This window comes from Thermobia domestica, chromosome 11 (assembly GCF_964235325.1).
Source record: "Thermobia domestica chromosome 11, izTheDome1.hap1.1, whole genome shotgun sequence".
Lineage (NCBI taxonomy): Eukaryota > Metazoa > Arthropoda > Insecta > Zygentoma > Lepismatidae > Thermobia > Thermobia domestica.
This window is the reverse complement of record NC_137464.1, coordinates 240,463,300-240,486,681: the sequence shown is the minus strand read 5'-3', so window position 1 is coordinate 240,486,681 and position 23,382 is coordinate 240,463,300. Positions and strand designations below refer to the sequence as shown.

The following is a 23,382-nucleotide window of genomic DNA, read 5'->3' as shown; positions in this document are numbered from 1 at the left end:
ACTACTACTCAATTTTTAATTTGGAATAACTGCATTAATAATAAAATGTATATATATGAATATTGAGCATTTTTCTGTGTTACTACTTAAAACATTACAAGATTACAAATAAAAATGACAGTACAAAAAAGACCTGACAGGAACTTAATCTATTATTAAGGTTGGTTTAACGAAACAAGTTTTGTCGATAGATGTCATTACAGTCTTCGTATATATCTCGTGCATTTTTTTAATCTTTCATGAAAATTCACAATTTCTCTTACAAATTTCAACCTACAGACAAGTTTTTAAAGAAGGAATTTCATAACCTTTCGAAGGCAAATATTCGTGCCAATTTTTTATTTAAAATTTTCTTCATTGTTGAAATGGATATCCAAATCTTTAACAATGAAACTGTTTCAGCAATGAAGAAAATTCAAAAAAAAGCTAGGATTGTTGCCTTCGATAAGTTATGAAGTTCCTTCTCTAAAAATTTGAAGCCTGTAGGTTAAAACTTGTAAGAGAAATCGTGAATTTTCGTGAAAGAAAAAAATATATGAGACACGAAGACTAGTGACATCTATCGACAAAATTTGTCCCTTTGAACCAACCTTAAAAGAGTTCTCATCTATGCATTCCATCTCCACTAATATAATTAACGTCTTTAGTTGAATTTAGCAAAATGGGTTCTTGATCCTATCTAAAGCTACTATGGCATGCTATCACAAAGATCAAATTTTTACCTGTGTATGTAAAGAATAAAAGATTTGTATACAAATATTAATAGAACTTATGAGCAACCTTATAATAAAGGGATCACAAGATAGAGAAACATGGTCCTTCCCGTTTTCTAAAGGTGATTAAAAAAAATAACTCTAAAAATTCATTTTTTTGATAAATAATATATAAACTATTACCCGCAATGTACCTTTATATAAATATTACCCACAAATCCACGCACCATTATTATATGAAGAAAATCTACACAGTTAAATGCTGGTGTCGTATTTTAAAGCTAATTCTTAATTTTGTTAGAGCAGAAATACTGAAGCTCAACTTGGATTGGTAAGCTTCGATTCTAATATATTTTACTCAATACTTTCAAATTCAGTTGAAAAAGAAATGTGCTTCACAATTCTAAAGATCTTTTTGAGAAGAATAACAAATCGAAACTATTCTTCAGTGGGACAGGTACGTCAAAAGAAATTAGATTTTACAGAAGAATGCACTGCTTTTGCAGCAATAATGACGGATATTTGCTCTTTTGTATGTTCTGATTTCACTTGAAAGTAAGTTTCAAGGGAGAAAAAAAAAACTGGTTTATTTATTTATTTATTTATTTATTTATTTATTGTACAATCAGCCATAAAGTTTCTAATTTTCAAAAAGTTTTTTTTTTCTTCTTTTTTTCCCCTCGTCGAATAGTTTTAGAATTCTTAGTGGCCCTTTTGAAATAATTTATCAGTCTGTAGGACGAGATTTTGACTCACGATAAAAATAATCGTATCATGTAGGAAGATGAATGATGTAATATTATTAACTAATATTAGGGGATCATTGAAGAATCGTTTAATTTGTTTACAATCTAGTTGCTACAGTGTATTAGTTGGTTTTAAAAGTTATCAGAAAACAGCCTGAACTAAAGTGCATTTTTGGTGTTAACAGTGAGAAGTTTACACTATCGAGTTCTTTTAGTATTAATAGTAAAAATCTGCATTTCAGCTCTTTTAGTGTAAATAGTGGAAGTGCTGGACTAGAAGGTACTTTTAGCACGAATAGTGAAAAGTCGTCCTGACAGTATTTTTTTCGTTTTAGTAGAAAGTTTGAAGTGTTATTTTAGCGTTAACAGTAGCAACCCTGATCTAGTTATTCTTTTGAGCTGTCAGAGCAAACTCAAAAAAACTAATATGACGAATTCGATTGTAAATTCCACTTGATTTATCATCACGATCACTCCTGTGCACTTTACGTATTTAGCAGATTAATCAACACGATTTGTGAAAGGTTAGCTATAAAGTAACGTATCTCGTAAAGAAAACTATTTTTAAAAAACTAAACTAGATTCATATTTTTTATGACATATATATATATATATATATATATATATATATATATAAATTTAAAACGTGGAATTCACAAAGAACACCATTGAGCATTTTTCGATGTTGAAAAAAATTAAAATATGCTCTTGTACTTAAGCGTAACGAGTTAAGTGTTCTGTACACCTGTTACGCATGAAAATTATTCAACAATATCTTATTTTTTACATGAAAAACTTAGTACATCACTATCAATGTTGAGTATTTAATTCTAAAAACCGGTATATGGCTAATGTTTATTTTCATACAGAAAAGTTTACTTTTGAGAGAAAAGGCCGCATCATATCTATAGAACTGACTTCAACAAAGCTACGGTATTATTGAAATTACTTGTACTGTACAAATAAAGCACAAAATCTTTATAGCTGATTGCACATAAAAGAAATCATCATAAAAGACCATCTATTAAACAAAGCAACAACATATTTCTGAATTTATTGTAGAGAAACATACTAATAATGCGAGATTCGTAGGTATTAACATAAAGAGCGTGAAAACTTATCAGAAACGAAGGAAGTGTTTCACCAAAATTTAGCAACTAATAAAGTCTATCTTTCAGAAAGTCATTAAAGACACCTTTTATTATACATTCTCTTACACAATTACATCTCTATCTTACAACACAGAGGTTTGCCTCTCAAGGAGGCGTATCCCTTTCTATCTTTGTCCGCGGAATGTGGACAACAATTGTTAAAAACGGATGAAAGACACATATTTTGAAGAGTTCTTATTGAGCTTATGGGACAGGGGGGGAAAACACCCACTTTTGAGGGGGAAAAGAAAAGCGTATGTTACAAGACACAAATTTGATTTAATTATAACAGTGCACGTTTCTACCTCTTCCTAACTTTAATTAATTAATTTATTATTAACATTGTATGCATTGTATTAATAGAGAAAAACTGAAGAGGTACTGTTGTAAAAGTAGTACATTATCAACGTTTCTAGATTATTCTGTTGTAGGAAGTGAAATTTCAGCGTACGTTCACTTTTCACTGAATTCTAATTACTCTAAAACGCACTAAAATGTCTCATTTACGATCTAAATAATGGAATTTTATTAATTGATGGCAGCCTATGGATATTTTTTCATCAAGTTCAAGAATTATTCTAAACACGTTCTTCTTTAAGGATTAGATATTGAGTGGAATCGTTCATCGTTACATCTGAGATACCATGAACTAGTGCGAGCTTATAAAAAAGTGTCACAAGACGTACGAAGAAAGAAAAATAAAACAATACAAAAGAAAGTTTTATCTGATTTTTGCAACACCCTGTATAATACTGAATGTGAAAATTACCCTGTTAAAATAATGTTGAAAACAAGAAAAAAATTACTAAAGCGACGTTCAATGTTCAACCTTGAGTACCATATTCTAGTTGAAGTAACATTTTATTATTAATTTCTTTATAAATATCTTTACATTCAACATTGAAGTCTTGGAAATGAATAGCCGTTGTAACTTTTCTAACGTTGATAAAACGTATAGGTTTGACAGAAAATGCACACAACTCAAATATCTATTTTAATTTAACAAGACAACATACCGAGATCGTATACAATTTATTTAGAGCAAAAACGAAAATTTTGCTAATGTATAATAGTATACATTGTAAATTGGAGATTTTAACTAGCTCAAGTTATAATACTTGTTATTTACCTGACATCTCAGATGTAACAATCATGTGAAGAGCAACATAACACTATCAATCTAATATAATTATTTTTTTAAAGATTACACTCTTAGAATTTAAAATTGGTCATACAATAGAATGTCATGTACAAACTAAACGATATTACAAATTATTTTACTAGGATTTCTGAACCTAAATAACGTGGAATGTACGAACCAAATGCTTTCAATGAACACTAGCATGTGAATAATGCTGGGCGAGTTGATTTTTTTTTTTTTTTTTCCTGATACATCAACTTTCAAAGAAAAATGCATGCATTAAGACATTAAGTGCACAATAAACACAACATCAATAACATTTCCACACTTATTATTTCTCCGATGACGATAAGAGTTATACCTTTTTTTTTTCTTTTGTTAAAAATATATATATATCTATGTACATTTATTTATATCTTTCTGTTTTGATGCAAAGTTTTCTTTTAAAAGACACGCTACTTATAATCCGGAATAAAAAGTTTGAATTATTAGTAAATTTTCATTCAATCACACGATTTTTTTTCTCTTCTTAAAAATAAATATATATTTCTATTTTTTTTGTAATCTAATCTACGATATTATTAGACAGAACAAGAGAAATTGAAATCCATTTACTCTGAAACATGACAAAATTTGCTATTACCATTATTATTATTACTGATGACGAAAATATGATTTTCTTTTGTTTTCCTATAATCTATCTAATTGAACAGTGTTACCTTACAATGAAATTTACAGATTTCTATGAAAGACTTCACTGGACTTCACCTTCTTTTTTTATTTTAGTATTATTATTACTACACAATTTAAATCACTGAAATTGTACTACATGAGAGTTAAAAATTGACAGTGAATATTCTTGTTTTCATTGCTGATACTTGTACTATACGTGTGTATATTCATACTTTTCTCCACAAATTTTTATATAGAATTATTATTTTGGAGGGATAAATATATATAATATTACATATATATGGAAATTATTTCCACTACAAATAGGCAGCTTATAGGTTTCGTTAACTACTTTTTTTTTTTTTGTTTTTCTTCATTCCCTAACAATCAAATTTGTCAAAAATAATATGTATTTTTAAACTATATGTATATGTACGTTAATTTTATTTCTAATTAATTTCTTAGCTATACTAATACGGCACACACCGAAACTACAATTAAATATATCAGATTCATCTTACATAATTTCTTTTTTTAACTAAATTTTGCACACGTTTGTTTCTTGTATTTTTTTTTTTTTTTTTTTCGGACGGCGTGTAGCAATAATTGCAACAATAATATACTATACAACATTATAGTTTTAAATGTATTAATTTCATTTCTTACTTTGTGTTCTAATTATACTGAAGTAAGGAAGGGGATGGTAGGAAAGAAACCTAAAAAGTGGGTGATGATTGTCAAAATGTCGTATTGAATGGGATGTTAGATATACTAATTCAAAAAAGTAAGATACTGGCAGTTTATTTTATTTTATTTTATTTTTCAATTTCATATATGCAAAGTGAATCACACTGCTAAGCAAGTATTTCAATCACAACTTCACGAGGAATAAACAATGCAAAGCGTACTCTAGAAGTATTTTATTAGTTTTAAATTAAAGTATTTGTATCAGAGTATTTCTATTTCGAACGTCAAAATGTAATGAGAGGTTTGAAATTGCAAGTTGTGGTAACTATGCTCTTATTCTCTTGGTATAATAATAATTATTATTATTATTAGTCAGTCTTAACCATGCGGTGATATGAAAACCCACAACATACGTCGGAAATAAGAGTGTTTATCCAATTCACCAAATGGGAAGGAAGTTTCGTTATTAACCCTTATACGATCCATGGTACATTTTCGTACATTAAGGCAGCGTTGTCTTCAACCGCTTATTTAGGTTCTATAACAGGCATTTAAGGCTTTTTTTTGGTCAAGTCAGACGTGGACCAAAGAACACCCTAGATGTGTTTTGGAAGCAGATGGTCAACTTAATGGTGCCAAATGGCGTGGAAGGAAGGGGGGGGGGCAAGGCTTGACATCACACTTTTTTCTTGAGGAAATTAAAAAAAAATCCTGCCCTTAGCTTTCAAGATACCAGATTGAAATTTTGCAAGGTTCCAAAAAGGTTTTTTTTTTTTTTTTTTTTTTTTTTGAAATATTCCCGTTTTTTCCCTAATTTTTTGTTTCTGGTATATGATACGAACAAGCGAGTGGTACCGTTCGAAAGGTTACTATATTGTGAAAAAAGCGCGGTATGAACCATGATCCTACGATAAATAGCAATGAAGCAGCACTGCTTGACTGAAAGTCTTCTCTAAAAGCCAGGATCTTATAAGGGTTAAGTATACAGTCATGAAAGAAATTAAATATTTTTGTTTTCTTTTCGCATAAACAAAAAAAAAAAAAACTATCATACATTGCTTGAAGATTACAAAGAAAAGAATCGGAGTGACGCTTATATGAGTCACGAAGTTTTTAATTAACTTTCTCCATAATGCTCAATTTAAATAACGTAATTTCATACAGATTTCATTAAATATACGTCAATCACGGCAACCAAGAAACTATGTAAGCTTTTTAACACTGTGTATATCATTAAAAAAACTTACTTAATCAGCATGTCACCCTGCATAATGAGTATTTGGCAACGAAGAAATTGAGATATTGAGGTGTATAAATAAGATACTATTATAATATTCTTCAAAGAATATGCATCAATTAAAACGGGATTAATACCAAAAAAACACACACATTTACGTTATATATACACAATCACTCGAACATGTTCACAAATACACATTCACATACATTCATACATATTTGTGCATAGTTACGTGGAGCAAGAATTCAAGAACAGAAGTCCCGCATTTGTTTCTATACATGTAACAGCTTAATATATTCATAGATGTAATTATATGTATACAGAATAATTACAATTACTCCTAACGGCACACGGTACGCATGGACTCTTCTCTTTTTACATTTATATTCACTTATTACTAGCTGGATAAAAGTATCCAAGCAATAGATTCCCAAATATTATTTTGGGAAAAAGAACAGTTAATATATATATATTTTGTTTTACAATGAATCACATTAAGATATATATTTTTTTTTCTTTACAACAAAGATAACACTTCATTTTCATAATTGGTATCTATTGATAAACATATTTAATCAAAAGGAAAAAATATTTATTCCTATGTATTCCATAGGTGCTTTTTTATATATATCTTTCGTCATTCGTAACGCCCTTACGGTTTTTTTTCATTGAGGTTATGTCATCCAAAGACACCAATTACAAACGAAGTCGCCGTCTTTCTCGTCTCCACGATGGGCCTAACACAGCCATTTTACTTCCTTTGTACATCTTTGTCTCTAAGGCATCCAGCTTCTGATAGGTAAATATTGTGGAATCGCTTCGGGAGTGGCCGGCTTCCTCGCCATACCTCGTTCCTATCATACGCTTCATCACTACTTCATGTCCCTGTGGTGAAAACAAAACAATAAATATACAAGATTTCAGCATTATTAGGTATCTTGGTAGCTTTCGTTTTAATTTTTTTTATACCCCTTTAGAAACAACAACGATTCTAAAGCATTTTAATTGTTACTGCATGCAATAAATTAAATGCTGGCATGCTTGTTAAAGACGCATGATCAAGAATAACAGGACATGCATTTTCTCGTTCGATTCATCTAATTGGTCGTCCCTAACAACTTGCAAATAAGAAGAAACTGTATTTCTTTAAATATATGATGATATATGTATATGATATGGAGGGTGACTGAAAATAAATCATAGGATGAAATACAGATATTACACTAATTAGCATTTGTTTGATACATTAAAATACGAGGGGCAGTCGAAAGGTTCCCCGAATGTTATTGTACTTTTGGCATTTATGATGCAATCACAATGAATCTAGTACAGTACAAGTCCTTGTAGGTTGCCTACTTATGAATCTAACAAGTGTCAACACGCCTTAGCAAGCAGCGTACGAATACGATGTAGTGATCACGTGGCGTAATTTCACAGATTGAGCAGCGCTCAACCATCAAGTTTATGTGTAAAGAGAGAAAAATCGGCTTCAGAGACTCTGATAGCCTTAAGGTGGCAGACTACTAAATATTTTTCAAAAAACTAACAATTTTTCTTTTGCCAGTTTTTCGTAAGTGAAAAGAGATAATGAAATGTGTAACTTACCTCAGTAATAAATAATGTTATTTTACACCCGAAAATACGAATCGGAAGAATTTTCAGTGTTGCCATCCATATAAATTACAGTGTGACCAGAATTTGAATTACCCAAAAATCTAGGTTATGGCAGCGACTAGAAAAGTGAACTCAACGGCAATTGATGAATTATCATGCTGTCTGTGTTCCTTGTTAATTACTTTTTAAATAATATTTATATTTTAATCCTAATGATAATTAAAAATTATTTATTTTGTACTCTTTATACCAAAATAAATGCAAATATTATTTAAAAAGTAGTTAACTAGGAACACAGACAGCATGAAAAGTCATCAACTGCCGTTGAGTTCATTACTCTAGTCCAGCGTTTCCCAACCGGTGTGCCGCGGCACACTGGTGTGCCGTGAATGGGCCGCTGGTGTGCCGCGAGGAATCGAAACAAAATTATTAATTTTATAGAAATCAAATTGCCAAACGCAGGGGAAAATGCATATTTGTATTTCACATGACTATGAATCTACAATTTTAAGTTTCATACAGGGTTACTGTTCTGTACATTTCTAATGTTGAAAAATGTATTTGTTATCATTGTTATGACCATTATTGCTTCTTTATTGTTGCAGACTATTTCGTAACTTGAAAATTTAAAATATCATTCAATCCTTTCCACAAATTACCTACATTTGTGTTTTAAATGTAAAAGAGATTTGTTTGTTCGTTCGTTATTTAGTGATCTTCCTTCTTAGTAAAAGGTTGGATACAGTTTTTAAAAAGAAAGCGTATTTTTAAAAACTTGAGTCCAATATTTCATTGCGATTGTTTTCTATTTTTAAAATAGAATCAAAAATAAGCATAATGATTTACCACAGGAAAAAACCTCTCATCAATAATCACCGAAGAAATACCACTGTGCTTTATATTTACAAATAATAATATTTAGAAGTGTGCCGCGAGTATCCAAGTAACACCCGTAGTGTGCCGCAAGTTGAAAAAGGTTTGGAAACGCTGCTCTAGTCTCTGCCATAACGTAGATTTTTGGGTAATTCAAATTCTGGTCACACTGTAATTTATATGGATGGCAGCACTGAAAATTCTTTCGATTCGTATTTTCGGGTGTAGAATAACATTATCTATTACTGAGGTAAGTTACATTTCATTCTCTCTTTTCACTTACGAAAAACTGGCAAAAGAAAAATTGTTAGCTTTTGAAATATATTTAGTAGTCTGTCTCCTTAAAAATAGTTCAGCAACAAGGAATATTTGGCTCTTCCCAAATCTACAAATGGACCTCAAAGATACCCGTCAAAGTAGGATAACCATAAAATTTTCAGCTGAAAACGGGACAAGTCCGGCTTTTCAAAATTTCGCGTTTAAATTTCCTTTATCTACATACTATTTACTTACGGTGATTATATTTTACAGACGTAAGAATGAATATGAAAATTGGCTACAAAATAGCTAGAACTGAAAAGAATGTGGCTAGGATTGCTACTGGTGCTGAATTAGCAACCCTGGATTTTGTGGCCTACCTTTGTTCTTATCAGCGCCCTGATATTAGAACTCCTTCTCCTCTCTCTCTCTCTCTCTCTCTCTCTCTCTCTCTCTCTCTCTCTCTGTTTGTTACAGGGCGGGGTCAAATAATTCGATACTTATGAAAAAGGAAAGACACGTTGAAGTTTGTTCAACAAACAAGCAATTGCTAAAATCTCTACTGCCTTTAGCAGTACTTCAAACTATACCATGTTTAAAGTTTAATATAGGAAATTTCAGTTCAATTATTGCCTCTTTGTTAATTATTAAACCTGTCTGCTAAATTTAGCTTGTAGATTGTGTAGTGTAATTTTGACTCGTTATTGTTTTTTAATATGTAATAACTATTTCTTTGTATCTTATTTATTGACGGGTCCGATTTATATGTTCGTCTTCCTTCGAGCATCATGTATGATTTACGAATGAAAATGAAATGAAATACCTTTACAAGGAATAAAAGGTACTGGGTTTGTTATTTACATCTTTCATTTAAATAAAACGGGACAAATACTACTTTTTTCCCCATCTACTGACGGGACGGCCGGGACATGTCCCTAAAACGGGACTGTTCCGGTCAAAACGGGACGTATGGTCGCCCTACGTCAAAGAAGACATCAAAACCAACGTGACGGCTGAACTGCGGAAGATACGGTACTAAAAGAGGCCTTTCGTCTGTGTTTCCAGCAATGGCAGGAGCAATTGAGCAAGTGTGTGTTCGAAGAAGGTGATTAAGTAAATGGTGTTCTTATATTGTGGTAATAATGAGCTACAATAAAATTCCGGGAACTTTTTGAATACCCCTCGTATGTTAAAATACATAACTGAATACATAATGATTACTATTGTAATGGGAAATGTACTTTGTTGTAGAATTCATTGTGAGCCAGGACAAGAGATTTAATTACGACTTCATAATATTGTAGTATCTTAACACACTAAACTTTCAGTGTTGTTGCTTATATTTCCCATCCAGTTTTCGTTCCTTATTTTTTTTCTGGTTATTTGTATCTTGATTATGTTTACAGTAGTATATTTTCTAAACTAAAGATTAAAACAAAAATACTAAAACTATTTATTTCTTTTTTTAAAATAATAATCCTTTACATGCTTCAAATTCATCTTGATATTTTCTTAACGATGATGGATATCTGCGCCATCTTTGTTTCTCTATCCCATTCATTCGCGAGGGAGGATGAGAAACTAAGGTTACAAGGCCGATATTTCGGATCATCTGTTATAGAGGAATGAGGGTGTGTGGTAATTTTAATACATGGAGTTGGCAACTGCGCAGTTTCAGCCATCCGCCACCTACGGCGTTAATTGTAGGTAAACACCAAAATGGCGACTCGTTTGGAAAAGTGGTCTCGCGAAGTCCGCTGAGTTATTCGATTTCCGTGGGCGAAACACGTAACCGCGACTAAAATTCACCGATAGCTGGTAGAGGTTTACGAAGAGACTGTAATGTCTCATCAGCATGTCGCAGAATGGTGTTGGAAAGTTTGTGGCTGGTATATATATACACGTTTCACTGCAGGCTTTGTAACCTTACTTTCTGATTACCCCCTCGTATATGGAAAATTATTTTTGTTTTACTTTGAATGGTGTGATTTTACTGATTTCTTCTTGAAATCTATCTATCAATCCTTTATGCCTTGACCTCCGCGAAAAACACGACTCTTTACGAACAAACTTATGTGTCGAGTGGGGAGGATTGCATGCTACAATGTAATTTAGGAGCTATGTCGGCGGTACTTCACTGCCGAAAGAGCCACCGCTACCGAATTGGTCTAAATTTAGTAGCAAGACGAGGCATGTTTTGGGAGAAAGAAGGAAGGCAGCAGATCTCTAGTAGCCAAGTTTGCGGAAATCTAAGCCAGTATTCTTTATCAAAGATCAGAGAGGTTTAATACAATACATTCTATGCAAAAAGTTCTTCACTTGCTTGTAATTTATTTTAGAAAAATTAGTAGAACAGTTTTCGAGACCTATTAGTTGATACTAAAATAATCGTGGGTCTGAAAGACTGTTCTTCTGCTTTTTTAAAAATAAATTAACAATTTAATTTTGGATGCACGATTAAACTGTAATCTTATGTTGTACTATACTTTGATTCTTTGCCTTCTGCACAGCTTCTTCGATAATTAAATACAGTTTCTAAATTTCTTTATGTAGTTATACCGCTTATTGAGTACTTGATTGGTTGCAATTGAAGTAATTTCTCTTTTAGCACTGAGGCTTGAATACATAAGACGTATAGTGGAATCCGAATCAATATTCGGATTATTTGTATCCCAGGCAAGTATCCTTATCGAGGATCGAATCCACGGCCATGTGCGTCAGCACTTCGCTATGCAGGGGAACTTATGTCGCTAATTGTAGGAAAACGGATAAAAGTTCAACAATACCTTCCAGCAATTAATGAAATATTACTCTTTCACATTATGCTACCAAAGAAAAAGATATTGCTCAGACGGCGTGTTGGTTCCCCCCCTCATACGATTCGCATATGAACTCAGAAATCCCCCCTCCTACGATTCGCGTATGAACTCAGAAATCCCCCCTCCTACGATTCGCATATAAACTCAGAAATTCCCTCCTCCTACGATTCGCATATAAACTCAGAAATTCCCTCCTCCTACGATTCGCATATGAACTCAGAAATCCCCCTCCTACGATTCGCATATGAACTCAGAAATCCCCCCTCCTACGATTCGCATATGAACTCAGAAATTCCCTCCTCATACGATTCGCATATGAACTCAGAAATTCCCTCCTCATACGATTCGCATATGAACTCAGAAATTCCCTCCTCATACGATTCGCATATGAACTCAGAAATTCCCTCTTCCTACGATTCGCATATGAACTCAGAAATTCCCTCTTCCTACGATTCGCATATGAACTCAGAAATTCCCTCTTCCTACGATTCGCATATGAACTCAGAAATTCCCTCTTCCTACGATTCGCATATGAACCCAGAAATTCCCTCCTCCTACGATTCGCATATGAACTCAGAAATTCCCTCCTCCTACGATTCGCATATGAACTCAGAAACTGCAGAGCTGATAACATGCCATTGATCGATTTGTAGCCCTAACGCAAAATTTTCGATACAATAAATACGTATACCTTGAAAGTATAAAATACTGGATATTGAGTGTTGTTCCCACTTTTAAGTCCAATATTATCCTGATGGTTAATATCCTTTCCGTTACAATATCAACTCATCATACAAAGATGTTAACTAACTATTCGATTGATGAGCAACTCAGAACTGTTCAACACTAATTAACATTCCTCATTGCTTTGTGTACGAATGACACTTTCAGAAATTCCAAATTTCGTAAATGAAATATCGGAATTCACATTTGATTCAGGCGTTCAATGTAGTGAACACACCCTTTTGTTATTATATATCGTAGGAAATAGGTGTGAATATAACTCAGTGAACAGATTTTATAAGTTTACCTCACTGTGGATAAATTAAATATATTGTTGTACTTATAAAAAGTTGTGGCAGTTGTGGAAAGAATAAATACACAGCACGGACCACAATAAGGTTTACCATTATAGACTTTAATAACTCTGTACAGGAAACATCTACAGTAACAAATACATGGCTCATTTAATTCAACAAGTCAAAATATTTTTGTTTCGGTTATCGGGGGCAACATATACGTGACATCACACAAGGTGGCGACGTCGTACAGTATAGAGCAGTGTGCTTTCATTATAAAACGAGTGTACGAAAATTATATGTCACCCATAGCCAAAGTTGCCTCACCTTACACACCCCGAACACTTTTGTTTGTGAGGTTTTCTACGGGAGAAAACAATACAGTTTCAACCACTATCTTTAAAAAATCTGGAGAAAGCCACCGCTTTCTTCAACGAGATTATAGTCGAGATTTGTACGACTACCGTCAGAAATGTTGCCTTAAGAATGCAGGTGTGTTATCAGACGCGGTGCCCATTTTGAGAATGATCTTCGTAAATAAATGAAAAATAAATAAATTACACTAACGAAAGGAGGAAATAACCGCTTTATACTTATTTTTACACACCAAATCCTTTGTAGGTGCAAATTCAATAATATGCAGAGTGAAAAAGTACTTGACTGAATTGAGACGCAAACCCAGGATTTTCGGCGTACCATGCGTTAACCACTACGCTACCCACTCTCAGTCCAGTCGTGTACTTTTTTCACTTATTGAATTCAGTCAGTGTAACAATACAGAGGATTAACAATACGTTTAAATTGGCCTTTTCCTCTTTTCATTAATATAATAATAATTATAATACAATCATAATTGCGGTGTTCTGAACATAGACATGCCATGTTCAGGCACAACAGTTAGGCTGTGGTACAAGCCACGTGGTCTGAGTGGAAGAGTACCGAAGAGTAGAAGAATATGGCTGTGCTAGGAACGGACTGGATAGCGTAGTGATTAACGCATCGGCACGGCACGGCATACCGGAGATACCGGGTTCGAGTCTCGGTTCAGTCATGTACTTTTTCACTTTCTGTGTATTATTAAATAAAATTCCGAATAAGCAAAACAAAAAGTTGCTAAATTCAACGAGTCATGCATCGTTATTGTAGATGTTTCATCTACAGAGTTATTGAAGTTTATAATGGTAAACCTCATTTTGGTCCATCTTGTATAATGTAGGTCACTTTAATTTTGTCTTTTAATAGAGTGTTTCAAAACAACACCGACAACGGTTGAGAGGTGATTCCTGACACCAAAATAAGGCAAAAAGTATAGACCAATCTGGGTGCACAAATGCTTCCTTTCGGAGTGATAGGCTACCAAAAACGTGAAGAAAGAAAAGAAGAAGAAAAAAAATTTTAAAGGTCTATAGCTCCAAAACAATTGGACCTACTGTAGTCGGATCAAGACTTCATTTACGAACTAGTATGTGCCCTATCCAAATATCCATATTTCAGAATTTTGTGGTACTTCCGCAACAATTTTTATAAAGGTAGTTGGTGAGTACTTCAAATTATATGCCCGTAGCCAACTCGTTCTAAAAATTTCTCCGTGAGTACCTTAGGATTCTAAAACATGTATTTTTGGATAGTGCCCATATTAGTTCCTAAGTGAAGTCTTGACCCGACTACGGTAGCTTCCATAGTTTTGGAGCTATATACCTTTAAAGTTCATTTTTTCACGTTTTTGGCAGCCTATCACTCCGAAAGGAAGCATTTGTGCACCCAGGTTGCTTTATACTTTTGGTCTTTGGTATCAGGAACCACCTCCCAACCGTTGTCCGTGTTGTTTTCAAACGCCATGTATCAAAACTTTTATACTAGCAATATATATATATATATATATATATATATATATATATATATATATATATATATATATATATATCGGGTGTTGCAAAATAAGTGTTACAACTCTTGGGAGGTGAATCCTGCCACTGAGACAAGAAAAAAAGTTCTCTTGAACTTTCGGCTATCGGACATAGTTTCAGATCTACAAGGTGCCGAAAGCGTGGGAAAATGACTTTCGGACGCCAATAGTTCGGAAACTATCCAACGTAAAGAGGGCGGATAAAAAATTCACTGAAGAAATCATACCTGCTCTATTGAATTTTGCATGTTTCACAATCCTACCATGCACGCGCAAGGGATTCCCCAAAGGAACGTAGGGAGTCCCGAATAATCTGCTAAATGAAAATCGGTCTAAATGGATATGAATTGATAGGGTTTCTACCAGGTAACAATAATTTGTTTGTATTAAGTAGATATCTGGAACAAATACAAAATGGTGGACACCTTCATGCTCGTAGTGTGTGGTTGCATAATAGCCAGGTACAGATGATGGCCAACAGTGAAGTTCTGAGTATTAAGTATAGCGAATTTGTACTCAAATGCTCTAGAAATACATCTGGAGTGTCGGTAGAGCACAACAGATGAAGTAGGGTGATTCACATGTCTGGAACACGTAACGAAAAATGCCCAGAAATGCACTCATACTCAGTAAACGTGAGTTCAAAGCATCGGAAATGTAAGGATTAGCGTCAAGAACATGAAAGTCAATTCACCAATAATATTCCCTCAAACAGACGCACTATGATGTGCACAGTTGCATACCAATAAGGATGCAACAACTGCGGACAAGTTGAAATTGTGCAAAGGAACTCACTAAGAAACTGGGTTAACTAAATGAATGTCTCTAGTGGGATCGCATGATCGATATTGAAATGTGGCCAATGTGTGTGTTGATATCGACATGTAGCTAATGGACAAATGTCAACATGTCCCACTACTGCTGGGACACCGTCTCACATGCGAAAACTAGGAAAATAACGTTGTACATTCTACTATTACATCTGGTGCACTTTTTGGTAGAACGTAACTAGAACACAATTGTATCAATGTCTACTTTGTTTGGGACATTGTCCCACAGTCTACACATATGAAAAGAAATCTCTTAATCCATGGTTCAAATTGTGATAGAGCGTGAAAATAACAAACTTGTATCATGTCTCACGTCTTCTGGGACATATGACGTACTCGATATCAAAATACCTCCAGAAATATGTATCTTACACACAGTACAGATGCCAAGACAAAGACGAAAATGAACCAATTTGGCACATGTAACACTACAGCTGGAACACCATACATATGGAAAATAAAACGACATAAGAAATAGGAAGAAACGTCTTAAAGCTCTGATTGTTTACAACTGTGCAGTAGGAGTAACAAAATGTAACACACAAGCATGTCGGGAGGCTGTACAAGAGCGCTTGCCAAACAAAGTGGGTACTCCTCAAAGAAATGTATACAGAGAATTCAGGTTCCCTCGAGCCTCAAGGCTAGAGCGCTCGCTTTCGCTCGCGTGGTCACAATTACCAATCCTACTAGGAGCCCACGGCCTCAGATTTAAGACCCGAGTAGTTATTTTTTTATTTTTCCCACGTGGGACGGTGTCCCAGCAGTAGTGGCACATGTTGACATTTCTCCACTAGCTACATATCGATATTAACACACAAATTGTCCGCACTTCAATATCGATCATGTGATCCCACTAGAGACATTCATTTAGTTTACCCAGTTTCTTAGTGAGTCCCCTTGCACAATTTCAACTTGTCCTCAGTTGTTGCATCCTTATTGGTATTGGTATGCAACCGTGCACATCATATTGCGTCGGTTTCAGAGAATATTATTGGTGAATTGACTTTCATGTTCTTGACGCTAATCCTTACATATCCGACGCTTTGAACTCACGTTTACTGAGTATGTGTGCATTTCTGGGCATTTTTCGTTACGTGTTTCCACACATGTGAATCACCCTGCTTCATCTGTTGTGCTCTACCGACACTCCAGATGTATTTCTAAAGCATTTTGAGTACAAATTCGCTATTCTTAATACTCAGAAAGTCACTGTTGGCCATCATCTGTACCTGGCGATTATGCAACCACACACAACGGGCATGAAAGTGTCCGCCATTTTGTATTTGTTCCAGATATCGACTTAATACAAACAAATTATTGTTACCTGGTAGAAAGCCCATCAATTCATATCCATTTAGACCAACTTTCATTTAGCAGATTATTCGGGACTCCCTACGTTCCTTTGGGGAATCCCTTGCGCGTGCATGGTAGGATTGTGAAACATGCAAAATTCAATAGAGCAGGTATGACTTCTTCAGTGATTTTTTTACCCGCCCTCTTTACGTTGGATAGTTTCCGAACTATTGGCGTCCGAAAGTCATTTTCCCACGCTTTCGGCACCTTGTAGATCTGAAACTATGTCCGATAGCCGAAAGTTCAAGAGAACTTTTTTCTTGTCTCAGTGGCAGGATTCACCTCCCAAGAGTTGTAACACTTATTTTGCAACACCCGATATATATATATATATATATATATATATATATATATATATATATATATATATATGCAAAATATTACAAGAAATATACGAAAATAATACTAGTTATTATTATTATTTTCCCCCCGTTTGAGTTCTATACAAACATTTTAGTTTAACATCATTTGAATACTTACCAGCACACTTACACCAAAAGTATAATATTTATTCCATTTTAAGTTTTATGGGATATATTAAGTACTAAGTTTTTCAGTATTCTGAATAAAATCTGTTCTATCCCTCCCACAGATGAAAGAGTATTAAGTAAAGAAATGGAGCGCCTAAATGTCATTTAAACGTGCCACAGCGTACCACAAGCCCAAGACAATAAAGACAGATCGAGAAGCGATTCATTTAGTAGTCAGAAGTATGGTAAAAAAAAAATCTCAGGAAAATTTTCGGGACTGAAGATGATACGGTATATGAACGTTATAGGTTACAGCGTATGAAGATTATAACTATAATTTAATTATTTCAAACAAACACACCATTAATACATTTTTTATTTTATATCATATGTATATATAATTATAATCTTACCCAATTGTTAGTAGAATACCTGCACATATAAACACATGTTTCCAAGAGGAACATGGGTTACAAGATATCATTTTTAGTAAAGGTTTTAGTGTCCATTTACAAAACACAATACTTAACTTCTAACTGAATTCGCGTTGTGCAGTTATATTGAGAAAAAAAAAAAAGGAAAATTCTTAACCGGTCACGATATATTGTCTTCAGACGAATAGTCTTCAAAAAAGTTCTTCTTGCTATCCGTTACAGCTTTCGTTTTAGGGTGATAAATATTCAAACCGAAAATAACTGATTTGAACCAGTTTCAGTTAAAAGTTGAATTGAGTTTGAGTTTGAGTTTAAAGTCCCTGTTAGCAGCGAGGCTACGTGGACCTACTGGTTAACGTGGAATTCGAACCACGTGAACTCCCGCCACTTTCGGTTTGAATACAGAGTTAAACAGAAGAGATGGAACCTATTATTGGATGCAGAAAAAATAAAACGTATCTCAATATCTCTTACCGTTTTTATTATATGAAAATCAGTATTGAAGCCAGAAGTGGTAGTTCATTTCAACCACTTCCGGTTTTGGTAGAGTTTTCAGGATTATCATGGTACGTACATTGCCTTGAGACGCTGAATCGTTAAAAAAAAAAAAAAAAAAAAAAAACGCTTCTAGCTATTTCTTATTGTTTTCGTTCTATGGTGATAAACGTTGAAACCGGAAATGACTAATTGTAACCACTTCCGGTTTGAATAGAGTTAACGGAGGAGATAGAACCTATCGTGGGACGCTGAATCGATTACAGAAAACTGCATCTCGGTATCTCTTACCATTTTCGCTGTAATACCTGTCGACAGACGGACGGACAAACCCGTTCTATAAGACTTCTGACACTTATACATAGAATAGTTTGGTAGTCTAATAATGAAATAAATAAATAATTTTTCGCGTAGAAAGCAGCTAAGTGACGTCAGAGGAGCTGTAGTGTAACCCAGGAAAAGAGTTGAAACAGAAAATTAAAAATCAAGATTTTGAAATATAACTAACTGAATCATCCGTTTTTTTCTCGGTAGAAGATAAGATTAGCGCAAAATTAAATACAATTTAAGGACAAACCTTTGGCTTTTAGTTCGAAAATTCGTTCATGTGAGTTCAAACTCGCTGAGTTGCAGAAGTCCCTCAATGTAGCGGTTAAATAAATAAAAACACTGCGCCCGCTATACTGAGCTCGTACACGAAAGTTGTTTGTTTTTATTTCCTATATTAACAAGCCAAGTTCCATATCTTCATATACAACGGTTCAGAAGAAATACATGATAATGAATTCTCCCTATCCTGCTCTTCCAAACTTTCATGCAAGTAAATGAGATGTTCCCAGTATGTGTGTCAAACAGCCTTCACATATATACAGTACGACAATTACGAAAAAAAAGTCTCATTTCTTGCTGCGAAGTTAGTTTCAGTACAAAATTTCTCACAGTGGTGAATCCTGCCTGAGACTTTGGGAACATATTTAGATATTTCCAGCTCGGTCGGTCGCCACTGTGTTGAGTTATGCGGCTAACAGTTTGAACAATGGAACAAGAAATGAATATAAAGTTCTATGGGGGCTTAGAGAAAACTCCACCCGAAACATCTGACTGACTGATTGATTGGTTTAAAGTTTAGCGTTCCTTTTAGCACCGAGGCTATATGAGACTATGCCAAGAGTTTAATGGGAATCCGAACTACCGTTTCACGGTTCTCCCAACGGAACTCGAAGCCGGAATTTTCAGCACCAAAGGCGGGTGCTAATAGCGTTTGGATCTGCAGGAAGGGCTCGGAAACATCTGAAGTGTTAAAAAAAGGTTTCTGAAGACAACTGTCTTTCTCGCTATGTTTTTTAATGGCATTAGAGGTTCAATGACGACAGGGAGTCTATGGAAGATGACGAGCGCCCATACCTTTTGTTTCTTGAAATCTTCCGTTTTATTTGGCGAACGGTTTCCTTATTCAACCTTACAAGATCTGATATTGCTCTGAAAGTTGCATTTCGATCGAGCCATCAGCCAGGTGAATTCTACATCATCCAAAGTTTCGTGAACTGACAACATTGTTCTCGTCTTCAAAATAAAATGCCTCTATTATATAGGTGCTGGCAGGAAGGGAGCAGAATTTGATTGGTCGATGGCGACATCCAATCAGCATCAGACTATTTTCCTTCATTAGAAGAAAACGTATACAAAACAACAAATCAGGGCTAGCCAACCAACCCAGTTAAACAGCCAATCACAATTGAGGAAATAGACTGATGCTGATTGGACGTCGCCATTGACTAATCAAATTCCACCCCTTCCTGTCAGCACCTATATAATAAAGACATTTTTTGGTCTTTCATACTTTAACCTGAAGACGAGAACAATTTTGTCGGTTCACGAAACGTTGGACGACGTAGAGTTCACCTGGTTGATTGTCCGAGAACAATTATATTCATTACAACACCAGAAAAGTTTCAGTTCTTATTTTAAACAATATCCCGAACTTAGTCAATCGTCTCAGGTGTTCTGGCAGACCTGCTTACAGTTGGGTATACACACAGGCATTTATTCCGTAAAACCACGCCAGTATTTTAAATGTGATAATAACTAGGAATGCAATGGATATACTCGATTGCAATGAAATGAGCTGACCGAGCTTAAGCAACGTAATCAGTTTATTGTGACTTTTTAAAACAATCAGTATTTTTCATAACAATCGCACAATTCTTCCTCTTGACCTTTTGTTCCGGCTAAAAAAAGTTTAAAAAATCGTTAATTTGTTTTTAAATTGTGATTAAAATTGTAAATTTTTACGCTAAAAAAATAAAAGGGCTTCGCCGGAATTTTTGAAAATCACGCGCAGATTTTAATTGTTGACAAAAAAATCACGTGAAAACTTTTTCCCCATGTTAAGTCTATGGAAGCGTTTTTCGGTGATTATTCCTCGATGGTACATCGGATTTTTGATTTCGACCTATGTTGTCATTCAGCACGACATACTCTATCAGCGTGCTAAGTTTGGTTGAGATCGGCCAAACAGTCTAGGAGGAAGCGTTTTTCGGTGATTATTCCTCGATGGTACATCGGATTTTTTGATTTCGACCTATGTTGTCACTCAGCACGACATACTCTATCAGCGTGCTAAGTTTGGTTGAGATCGGCCAAACGGTCTAGGAGGAGTTCGCGGACAACCAAACGGCTAACCCGAGTATAAGAGCTTCGCTCGCTCAGCTCAATTACTTATGAATGGATTAAATTGTATTAGGTTAGTTTATTAATAGTTTAGGTTTGGTTTGGTTTCTTTCACTTATTTAGTATATAGGTTTGAGTTGGCGGTGCTTATCGAAATTTAACTCGAAACGCATACACGCTCTTCATCCAATACGAATCAATTTGACAAAAGTTTCTTGACGTAGAAGAAACGTAGTTCTTTGTAGTTTTGACACTACCGAAATTCCTCGACACATTCAGACAAAGTTAGAAAAAGAAAATGTAGGGAATAGAAAACACTTTAGCCATCCACTATATTATTGACAATAAATGTATCTTAGCACATTTTGTGCCAACTTTCCAATGGATTGACCTCTATTGAAAATATCAATCACTTTAAAAAATACTTTTAAAAAAAATTATCTACATGTAAAATGTGAAAGTGTAACATATATAAAAATGCAAAAGTCTTTCTTTGCATACGATGGTACCAGTTCATGACATTACGTTTTACTCTGAAACATAAAACATATTAAAAGTAACTTAACGCTTGATGAGTGATGAAGTGATATACAAAAACTATAATAATAATATTCAAAGAAATACAGTTATATTTATCTTAAAATTTACTATTACTTTCTTAAATATCTATAATTCTAGAATTTGATCGATTTACTTCAGTACATTCTAAAAAGTAGATTTTTTTTTTTTTTTTGTATATAAAGATACATTTTACATCACAACTAAGCACTGCCACCAAGCATAGGATGTACACAGCTCGTATCTGGCATGGATACCCACTTCAAACGACTAAAGGCCAAACAGTAAACAAAGAGATGTATGTGTATATTTATACATCTTTTATGCAAGTAACGTACGTATTAAGTGTCCGGCTCGAGTTACATATCGCTAAATTAGAGCTTGAAGTGGAATATATATTTTCTGAACGAAATCAGAAGTTCAAATATTATTATTATTATTATTAATTTGATTTCCAGAACAGATATAAGTTTCTCCCTTCCAAAAGTTAAATCAGAAAATAAGATATAGCTTGTTTTCCACAAGTCTAATATGTTTTAGCTTCTAAGCGGAAATACTTGGGATTGTGAGACTTACTTGCAGAATTCCTTGTACGAGGAATGATCGAAAAGAAAAAAATGTTACAAAGCATAAATATTGTACGTTATTTAATGTAACTTAATGAAAATTTATTTGCAGATTAATAACATCTGTCTCGGTGTAGGTTTGAAGATTTCGGATTCTGATCATGTATACCCGAAGAGCGGACATTAAAATGATGACTCGTTTGGAGAAGTGCCGTCAGTGGTGCGATTCCTGTGGGCCTGACATTCATAGGCAGATTGTAGAGGTGTATGGGGGGGGGGGGGGACTAAATTTCAAAGCAACATGTAGGGAAGTGGTGTCGTGCCTTCAAAGAAAGACGGACCAATATTGTTAATGACAACCCTGGACACAGCGGTAGACCCACTGACGTTATGCTTGGAACGACTAGAGCACCCCTTATACAGCCCTGACCTAGCCCCGTGACTTTCATCTTCTCCCTGTTCTAAAGCAAAAAATGGCTGGCCATCATTATCTGGCATGTGATTATACCAAAACTGCTGCCTCACGGTGGCTACGAGAACTTAACGCGGATTTCTCTGCAAATGGTATAGGAAACTATCTGCCGTTGTGATAAGGAGTTGAACAAAAATTGGATTATATTGAGGACTATCGTTGAGTGCCCTCTACTAATAGGTGTGTTGATCTTCCAGTTGTGTCTCACACGTAAGTCATAATAGGCTTTGTAACCTTTTATTTCGATCATCCCTCGTACATAAGTCGTGAAAAACAAGTCTTTGGTGATGGGCTCATTACCCTGAATATATGTAAGTCCTACACTTCTCAGCAGAGATGGTCACTTTGCAGATGGACATCAATCGGGCTCTCGTGCTCTCTAATATCAAATCAGGCCCATAACAGCTCAGGTTCGCTATTCTCAAATAAGGCTGAAACTATCTCGATCACACGTTCATTAACCTCAATGGAGATTGCATTCGCTCGTGGTTCCGCTTTATTAAGCATACAGGATCGTGCTCACTATCAATTTCGCCTTCTGAGTTCGAACCAGATTAGTACCGAGAGCAGGACTCCCGAGTTGGGACATCTCTGCTACTAACCACTTCTCACGTCCTTTTTTAATCTACAGGGCAACGTGAGGATTAGAAAGGGTAAGTTAGCTTGTTATTCCATTCAAATTTAGAAAACTGAGA

At 34.6% G+C, this 23,382-nt stretch overlaps 1 protein-coding gene across 6 annotated transcripts in view; it reads right to left on the bottom strand.

Moving 5' to 3' along the window:
• Positions 1-2,097: 2,097 nt before the first annotated feature.
• LOC145664853 (prominin-like protein) overlaps positions 2,098-23,382 on the bottom strand; it is a 253,296-nt gene continuing 232,011 nt past the window's right edge. For all 6 annotated transcript variants that reach the window (XM_081731870.1, XM_081731872.1, XM_081731875.1 and 3 more), the window contains one exon: positions 2,098-7,235. In XM_081731870.1, coding sequence (XP_081587996.1) covers positions 7,223-7,235 — 13 coding nt within the window. In that variant the 3' untranslated portion in view covers positions 2,098-7,222. The remainder of the gene's footprint in view (positions 7,236-23,382) is intronic.